This window comes from Mustela erminea, chromosome 7 (assembly GCF_009829155.1).
Source record: "Mustela erminea isolate mMusErm1 chromosome 7, mMusErm1.Pri, whole genome shotgun sequence".
Lineage (NCBI taxonomy): Eukaryota > Metazoa > Chordata > Mammalia > Carnivora > Mustelidae > Mustela > Mustela erminea.
The window spans coordinates 31,215,353-31,225,310 of NC_045620.1; the positions used below are offsets into that span (position 1 = coordinate 31,215,353).

Consider the following 9,958-nt stretch of genomic DNA (forward strand, 5'->3'; position numbering starts at 1 on the left):
AGTTCATGATCTCAGGATCCTGGGATCCAGCCCTGTGTCAGAGTCCCTGCCCAGCAGGGAGCCTGCTCCTCCTTCTCCCTTTGCCTCTCCCCCACCACCGCTGGTGTGCTCTCTCTCTCTCTTGATCTCTCTCTCAAATAAATAAAATTAAAAAAATAAATATATATACCTATAGATAGATAGATAGATGTATCCATATATATAAATATATATTGAAAGCTAAAAAACAATACCTTAAAAAAGTTTAAAAAAATAAAAAATAGCAATATAATCCTGTTATTCAGAAATATAGTGGTAACTACCAAAAGAACCAGCCAAAAGTTGAAATGGTTGAAGTGGGAAACTGAGAAACAGAGAAACTTTTTTTTTTAAACAACCAACTTTGTACAACTACTTCATTCTATGCATAAGGAAGAACTATCATAAAAATTAAAAGAGAAAAACTACATGAAGGTATCTTAGAAACCCTCCACGTTTCTAATCTGGGTGTCACAATCATTCTGTAACCTTTTATTACCCTTCTTACCTTTCACCTGTCTCATTTTCTGGAAGAAGAGCCACAGCATTTTGAGGACTCCAGTTTCCCAAAGCATCACAGCTCCCACATATGGCATAAACTTCCCCTAAAGAAAGAGAACAACCAGTTATAGTGGGCTAAGTAAGGAAATTTCAGACTGTAGTTTTAGGAAGCCAAAAAAGAGCAGTCAGTTGCACTAGTTCACCTAGATGCAGAGCCCCCACTAGCAGAGATGGAGGAGCCTCACTGAGACATGTTTCAGACCTAGGTACCATACCAATACCTGCCTTCTTAACTTGACCTAACTCTACAGAACCAAAACTAAAGAAAAAGAGGGATGGATAGGGATGAACTTACTTCATTTGTTCAACCACTTAAGTGAGCTAATAACAAGCACCAAGAAGACAAAGTGATCATGCCACAATTCCTGCCTTCAAGGCAGCTTCTGATTATTTTTTTAAGATTTTATTTATTTGACAGACAGAGATTACAAGTAGGCAGAGAGGCAATCAGAGAGAGGAGGAAGCAGGCTCCCTGCTGAGCAGAGAGCCCAATGTGGGGCTCAATCCCAGGACCCTGGGATCATGACCTGAGCCGAAGGCAGAGGCTTTAACCCACTGAGTTACCCAGGCGCCCCAAGGCAGCTTCTGATTTAAAAAGGCACACACTAGGGATGCCTGGGTGTCTCAATGGGTTAAAGCCTCTGCCTTCGGCTCAGGTTGTGATTCCGGGGTCCTGGGATCGAGCCCCGAATCAGGCTCTCTGCTTGGCAGGGAGCCTGCTTCCTCCTCTCTCTCCGCCTGCCTCTCTGCCTACTTGTGATCTCTGTCAAATAAATAAATAAAATCTTAAAAAAAAAAAAAAAGGCCCACACTAAATGCAAAGAAGCATTCTAGAGAAATAGTAACCAATATTTTCCAGGAACTCAAACAGTGGCTATTTTTTTTTTTTTAAGATTTTATTTATTTATTTGACAGAGAGAGATCACAAGTAGGCAGAGAGGCAGGCAGAGAGAGAGAGGAGGAAGCAGGTTCCCTGCTGAGCAGAGAGCCCGATGCGGGACTCGATCCCAGGACCCTGAGATCATGACCTGAGCCGAAGGCAGTGGCTTAACCCACTGAGCCACCCAGGCACCCTCAAACAGTGGCTATTAAAACAAACTAAAGATTAAGAAAATTATCAATGGGACAACAACAACAACAACAAAACTTCTTCCAAAGACTTACTGAAAAATCAGTTCTCCTTACTAAATAATGACTATTGTTTTATCTGAACGCTTCTCATCAATAGACAAACCAAAATACAACTGTCACCTGTATTTGCTGAATTATACGCATTCAGCAAAAGTCTACAAGGTGCCTGGGTGGTTTAGTCAGTTGAGCATCTCACTCTTGGTTTTGGCTAGGTTCATGTTTGGGTCATGGGATTGAGCCCTGTTTTGGGTTCCACACTGAGCAGGGAGTCTCCTTGAGGTTCTCTCTCACCCGGTCCCCCGAACCCCCACCCCAGCTTGCACATGCTCTCTCTAAAATGAATAAATCTTTAAAAAAAATTCTTGGATAGAAGTATGGAGAAGTCTTTGACTTACACAGTGATATATTCTGAATTACTATTATTAAAATTCGTGGAGAAAAAGATAATGAACTGATGCCAAGTGAACAGTGCAAGACAAACTCCTCCACATTCCGAGTGGCTTTTACGCACTACTCTAGTAAAGCCAAAATTGTAGTTGGCTTTAACTGCCCTCATGAGCATTTTTTAAGGTTGGACTATCTAAAATTTAATTGAAATTTCAAATGCAATAATCACTCAGGAGTTTGGGGGGTTCTAAATACATGTTTGTCAAGAATGGAGTGGTTATATATAGAGATTTCATGTTAAAATATTCACCAATCCTTTTGAGCAACCAGATTTTGTTTTGTAATTAGGTTATCACTATCTTCTCTGATTAAAAAGAAAGATAAAGGCTGTTGCTAAATACAAATATTCATTCCCAGAGTCAAACACACTGCTGTGCACACAGTCCTCTCTTACATTCACGCCCACCACTATCTTCCCTCTAGTCCTTGAGAGTAAGACCTTGCCAAGCTCACCCTTCTAGGGCTAATTTTGTGGTTGGTCCATATGCCTGACATGGCCAGCTCCTTCTACCTTAAGTTGTCTATGTACAATTCCCTGAAAGGGTATGATACAGCTCTGCAGTCTTCTCTCCACAGAGAAGGCCACACACTAGACTAGAGGTGAGCTCTGGACCTCAGTGAGCCAACTTATCAGCTGACTAGCAATTTTCAATCTGCAGAATCCTGCCCAGAAATGAGAGCTCTCTACCAGATCATCTTGGCTAAGAATTTGAATTGGGACAAATATACACTCCATCAGCCGCTCTGATGGCTGCTAGGCCAAAGACGTTGGACATACAGAGTTAATCATTTATTTATTCCTTGAACATGTATTTACTCCTGCTCTGAGTCAGGCACTGTGTTAGGTGCATGCACTCAGCATGAAAAAATAGTCACATTTTCACAGAGCTGACAATCTATCCATAAACACAATTACTCAAATAATTCCATAAAATCTGTAGGTACTACAAAAAGTCCTAGAACCCTTAATTTCACCAGAATCCTAACCTAGCTAAATGCAGGGCTGGAGTGAAGCAGAGTTAAAGGGAAGAAGGGAGGCCACAGATCTAGACAGAGGAAACAATTTTAAGAAAGGCCCAAAACAGAGAAAGAATGTAGCAGATTTGAGGAACTGGCCAGTTGGTGAGTATATTAAATAAGGAGATACATGCCTCAGGCCTGATACTATTTTGATATGCTATTTACCCTAAAATTACTTCACACTGTGTTAGCAGACAGCAAAAAATACAATAAGCAAAAAAATTTACAAATAGGGAACAAAGTTATCTTAACCAAATATTTCACCAACTTCTTGCACTGGCAAAATTTCCCTCATTTTCATGGTACTTAAAAATCATAGCCCATAGTCTTCATCCTGTGCAAAATTAAATACATTCACAGCCTTCTTGGAAAATATGAGACTAAGACATTTACTGCTTGGGGAAGTATGTTTTTCCTTCTTATTATACTCCAAGCACATTTCTGAAATCAGAGAAGTCCTAAAGATATTTTCATCTAAAAATGAGGCCTAGTATAATAACAAATAGCATATTTAAGACAATCAAGATGGGGAAAATACTCATTTAAAATTTTGTTTTAAACTAAAACTTTACAATACCTGGTAAAAGAGTTCCTCTTATCTCAAAGGTAACCTGAGAAGGTGTCATTCTGATGGATTTATTTTACAATGTTGAGCTAGGAAGAAAAAGAGAAGATGTCATTTAAAATACATAAAAAACTTAGCTCTAGATAGCTACCACCAAGAAACAAATTAAAAAATGAAACAAAAAAACAAAAAGAAATAAATCAAAACTATGAACAAAAGATTTCAGAAAACTTACAGAAAGGTTGAGTTATTTAGGAAATACCTAGAAATATTTAAGACCTAATATTAAAACCTATTCTGTGTGTACGGACCAGAAAAAATGCAAAACAAGTGTGTTCAAACACTTTTTTTAAAGGATTTAAGATTTTGTTACAAACTTTCTCTTCTGATAAGCAGCTGTTCCAAATTCGACCTATCTTTCACAACCAGGTTCATGTTATGATGGAGGGGGAAAAAAAAGCCAAACAAAAACAAAAGCAAAAAAACAACTGCAGATAGAAAAAACTTGGCTCAAGAGTCTCAGTAAGATTACAAATTTAATAACAAGGAAACAACTGAAGAACTTAAGTACCATTCACTGAAACAAACTAGTCATGTTCTGCAACAAGATGCAGGTTCTGCTTCTAAGTAATGTAACTAATAACTTACAAAAAAAATCCTCCCCCATAAACCACTCTTTTCAAATTTTCTCTGTATTAACCATAGGACTTTCACTGCTCTAGTTCTGTAGACTCAAATTTAAAGTCTCAACTCTGTGATCTATTACTGAACCCTGTTGATTCTAATTGATCCTACATACATGACTTTCTTTGTACGGTCTGAATTTCATTCAAAATCCTAAGTATTCTAAGATATGTTTTGGATTCTGTCTTCCTAATAATACATTTTATGTCAGTTAGAATATTCTTCCTCAGGGGCACCTGGGTGGCTCAGTCAGTTAAGCGCCTGCCTTCTGCTCAGGTCCTGATCCCAGGGTCCAGGGATCGAGCCCTGCACTCAGCAAGGAGCCTGCTTCTCTGTCTGCCTGCTGCTCCCCCTACTAGTGCACTCTCCCTCTCTGTCAAATAAATAAAATCTTAAAAAAAAAAAATTCTTCCTCATGTCCCTGACTTGGAATTACTTCCATTACTAACAGAAATCTAAACCCCTAATCCTTTTCTTATTCACATTATCTCCATAGCTGATTTTTCGTTTCTTGGTTGTTTTCCCAGCCAATACAATCTGTTTACCACTCCCTAATTTAAGTACCTGAGGGAAGATAACAGATTTTCTTAAAACCATGTACAGTATCAATTCGAAAGAGTGCTATATAACTTATATATAGGAAGAACACATACTTGACACAAAGAGCAGATTCTACATAACTTCTCCAAACCCTCCCCCAAATTTTGTGCCCCAATTCACCAATATTCCTAAACCAATTCCAATGTCTTTACCCTGCATTTCATTAAGTTACCAGCTTAAAGGTTATTTGTATTTCTACATTATTTTAAAAACCATAAAGTAATTTTTATAGCTATTCATTCTTCTATTTCCCCTTTGCTCCCTTTCCCTCTCCATGAACACATACCCAACTCCGCAATGACCATTCAACCAACACTGCTGCTCAGGTAACTACACTTCCAAGTCAAGGTAATATACAGCAGCAGTTCTCACTGGAGACAATTCTGCCCTCCAAGGGATATTTGGCAATGTCAAGAGACCTTTTCAGTTGTCGCAACTGGGAGTGATACTGCCGGTATCTAGTGGGTAGAGGTCAACAGAGCTGTTAAACACCATGTAATGCACAAAACAGCTCTTCACAAATAACTGTCCAGCTCCAAATATCATTAGGGCTGAGACTGAGAAACCTGATCCACAGGGACTGCTATGAGGGCCAAGAATCCAGACTCAATGTTTGCTATGAACTATTTATCATCCCCCTCACATCAGTGATAAAATGTAAATGTTGAATATTCATATTAAACAAGACCACCAGTCAATGTGGTTTCATATCACCTGAATACAGAATTCCCTATTTGTAACTCTACCATTTCAGTTAGAAAACCTAAGACTGTGCACTAGAGAAAATCCTGTCCTTGATCAAAATAATTTGTGTCTAAGAATAAACATGATCTATTTAAAGCATATACATCCAGTTCTAGCACTGCCAAAGAATGTTCTAAATCTAAAAATAGCTGTAGACTATCAACCCCCTCATTAAGCAATCATTATCCAAGTATCTTATTAGCTCTCCTTTAATATGACATCTGATAGGAATCAGAGTACTAATTCTAAGAAAAGGAATTATTTCCCTTCTAATAATTAAATAGTTCACTTAAACACCACACTCTAACATTTATTTTATGTTATATGAAGAAACCTCAAGACTAGCAAAAGAGCTTGGCTTTTACATAACTGAATTAATTTTGAGACACAGCAAAAAGCCCCATCATCTAGCAAAACTGCTGAATAACCAAGCTTAATCTCAACCTACAACTTCTACTTTCACCCAGTATTTACAGTTACAGTTTTCAGCAAAGGACTACATAATCTCATCTGCATAATTACACAGTTGCTACAACTATTTTATGATCAATTTTAAATATCTATTTTAGCCAATTTTAGGGAAATCAAATGTAATTATTCCTATGTATTAAAATCAACAACTGGCACAAAATTACCTCTAAATTTCTACTGCATTAAATGGGAAACTTATACAAATTCAATTGATTATTAAAATTGACTTTCATTCTTAAGGTTGCTTGTAAAAGTGGCTATTGTAACTTGGTAACAGCTATAGTAACAACTGCAGTAAATGTACTGTACAAACTACATACACAAGCACAAAAATACCCCCCCCCCACCACCAAAAAACCTTCCTGGATGTCAACAAAGCATCATTTTCCACTTGAATTGCCAAAAGTCCTATAGTCTGGCTTAATTTCCTGCCGTCTTCCTCCCACAATTTAATACCATACCAAATAAAAGCCTGGGGAGCTGCTCCTACACCAGTTCACTTGATTGTGGACAGAGGCCAAAATTCTGGTGCAGGATTGGCATGCATAATTTTGGCACCCAGCTACCACCAAGACAGTAGTGACAAAATAAAATACTGTCCTGTTGTGGAATGCAAAGTTTACACACCAACACTTCCTCTTCTTTCAAACAAGCCAAAAAAAATCATCATCATCATCATCATCATCATCCCAACTTGGACTGGGGAGGTCTTCCAGATATAAACAAAACAAGAGTCAGATGAAAAAATCTAGCCATTTTCATGTACATGAGCTGATAGTAAATGTAATTCAACCAACTCAATTTGTTTTATATATAACTTCCATTTTGTGCTTTTTGAAGATAAATATCAAACAGGATTCTCATCTGAGATTTTGAGTAGCATCTAACTGTATTTTAGCACTTTTTTTAAAAGAATTAAGCAATCAGTAAAGTGTGACATTGTAATTTACATTCAAGAAATATTTCAGAGTTTACACTACCTGCTGAAATAAATTCTTCTTTATTTTTGTGGTCAGAGAAACTATCCCAACACATGACCTTACTGGTTTACCAGCTTGAGGAACAAACGGGGTATTTAAGCAAACCAAGGTACAGGAACATTTAGTTTAGAGCTAAATTGAGAGCACAGATATTTTTAGCTAAAATGTGTTTTTCTGGCCAAAAAGAACATCTCTGTCTTCCTTCAAATTTTTTCAAAGAAAAAAGCCATTTCCAAGTCTTGCTTTTTCCTAGACTCCAGCAGCTTTGGTTCTCATAACTGGCTGGCTATAAGGAATATATGAAATGCCTACGTTTTCCTGAGTTAATTTCTGGTCATCCTTTTGGAGGATTGTTATGACCCCACTATTCTGACCCCAATATACTTGAGCCAGTATTTTAAACAAATGTATGCAAAAATGAATGGATTTTCATAAAGAAAGCATTTCTGGAGATTTCACTAAGCCAGCTTTATTCCTGGTTCAACTTTCTAAGCAATGCTGTAAAAGTTTTCCAAATGTTTTCCATTTCACTTGGTCTTGATATTACTTCATGTATAGTTCATATACTTTCCCTGGTTAGGTTACATACAAGGACTTGATTCATCAACCTACTTTTTGTAGGTATCAGATTTTACTCGGTCACTATGAGATTTCTTTTGTGGTCATTATTTTTCTGAACAGAACTTTCCTAAGTCTTATTTTGTCCAGAATACTGGTTCTCCCTAGTTCTTAAGTCCAGAACAGATCAGGCCGTGTGCAGTTTTACCTGTTTGCTTTATCCTGAATTATTTGTATCCAGACCATCAGGAGTTGAAAAAAGGACTGACAGCTTGTATTTACTTCTTAACTAAGTCACAACTGTCAAAAATGTAGCAAGAGGGAGAACATGAAGAGGTAGAGGAGAGGGTAGTTACACGGCAAGAATAGGGAGCGTCAGAGAACACCATGAAGAAAACATCAAGTCTAAACATCCTGCTTGGTTCCTCTCTTTTTCTATGTCGGCACAACACGGACTCCACAGCTGCCTCAAAATGAAAGAATTCTCTACAATTCATGACAGAATTCATGAACGATTTCCTTTATAACCGGGCAGTGGGGTAAGAGGGGGCTGATGAAGCCCCTAACGGATCGAGGCTTTCCCCCAGCAGTCACCAAGGCTATCTGCAGAGCCTTGGGCCAAGTGCAGTTTTGGAGAGAAGATGCAGATTTCCCAAAACTGCATGGAGAGCAAAGATGTCTATGGCTGGGACCTCTCCTTAGGATAAGAAGGGACTTCGGGTTTGTTTTTTTTTTTCTTTTAAGAATAACTGAATTATACAAGCATGCCTTCAACTATGTGGTTAGGCAATTTCAGAAAATAAGCAGTTGCCAAAACACTATGAATTACGCATGGACAGAGCGAGTAGAGGTAGGCGAGGGGCCAGCTGCGGGCTAGAGGTGCAGGAACGACTTCAGTGGCAATTTTTGTTTCTTCGTTCCCGAAGTTCGCGTACTCGTGGCGGTCGTACGCTCTCTGCATTCTGGCACAGGGAGAATCCCGCACTTGACAAATCTTTCGGAGGGGAACTAAGCACCGGGCAGCCCAACGGGATCGTGGCAGCAAACAATAAAAGTGGAAATAGGTAGAGACTGCCCACCGACGGACCGGCTCCAACGTCCAGGCCGCTGTTTCCCGGCCGGTGGGGGAGAGGGCAGTGCCCGCGGGCGCCGGGGCACGCTGCCCACCCCTCGCCCCGCTGCGTCCCCGGCCCGGCCGCCCTGACAGCTCGGCCGCCACGTGAGCTGTCGCCGCGGCCTCCGCACCGAGCGCCGGACCAGGCCTGGCGGCCCGCCTCACCTGCCGGGTCCGCGGGTCCGCGCCGTCGTCGTCGTCGCCGCCGCCGCGCTCGAGAGCGAGGGCCGCGGGCCGAGAAGCCGGGCACCCGCCGTCAGCGCCTCGCCAGCGCTCCCCCAGGCAGCCCGCGGCGGCGCCGAGCGGCAGGAAGCGGCTCCGCTCAAACCGGTTTCAGCTGCTCCAGACCAAACCGCCAGGCCACCCCGCGGGGCGGGGCGGGAGGGGAGAGAGGGCGGGGCCTGACGTCACGCCGGCGCCTCCTGGCCAATCGGCGGCCGCGCGCAGGGGGCGGGCCCGCGCGTTCCTGGAAAGGGCTAGCGTCGGCGACCGGGGGCGGTAGGGCATCCCCGGGGTCTCCCCCGCCCGTGAGTGTTTTCCGCAGACCCGGAGCCCGGCTAGATGCAGCGCCAACACCAGGACTGTGGTATTAGACGCATTCCTTGGTCCCCAAAGCCGCCTTAGGACGACCAAACGTGGAGGCCGGAGCTGCAGTTTTGCATCGCATTTTTTGCCGTTCAAAAGTGAGGGAAGATAGCAGGCTTAGTGTTTTCTGGGAACTTACTTTCGTTACAAAACAGCAAGCACATTTGGACCAAATCTTTTAAGTCGAAAACGAAAATTGAGTGACGTAAGATGTTGGAGCGTTTATACTTTTGCTACGCAGACTCTTACAACGCCGGCAGCACCACCTGGGAGCTGTCAAAATTGCACTCCTAGAACCTTTTCAGACCTGCCTAACCTAATTTGCATTTAACAGGACGCCCGGGTTGTTTGTATGCAAACTGAAGTTTGAAGGAACTTTTCCGAAAGCAAGACAGACCCTCACAGACCCTCTCTGCAAATGTACTTTATGATTTTGTGAAAAATCAACCATACCAAAAAAAAAGTGTTTTCTCTCTTTTG

The 9,958-nt window shown here is 41.2% G+C and overlaps 1 protein-coding gene across 3 annotated transcripts in view; it reads right to left on the reverse strand.

Annotated features, from left to right (window-relative positions):
• Positions 1–9,257, reverse strand: part of GPCPD1 (glycerophosphocholine phosphodiesterase 1) — a 53,183-nt gene extending 43,926 nt beyond the window's left edge. For 2 of the 3 annotated variants that reach the window (XM_032351361.1, XM_032351362.1), the window contains exons 1-3: positions 9,059–9,257; positions 3,755–3,831; positions 527–623 (exon numbers count right to left, since the gene is read on the reverse strand). In XM_032351361.1, the coding sequence (XP_032207252.1) occupies positions 527–623; positions 3,755–3,803 (146 nt within the window). In that variant the 5' untranslated portion in view covers positions 3,804–3,831; positions 9,059–9,257. The remainder of the gene's footprint in view (positions 1–526; positions 624–3,754; positions 3,832–9,058) is intronic. The other variant, XM_032351360.1, reaches the window with a different exon arrangement.
• Between the last annotated feature and the right edge of the window lie 701 nt (positions 9,258–9,958).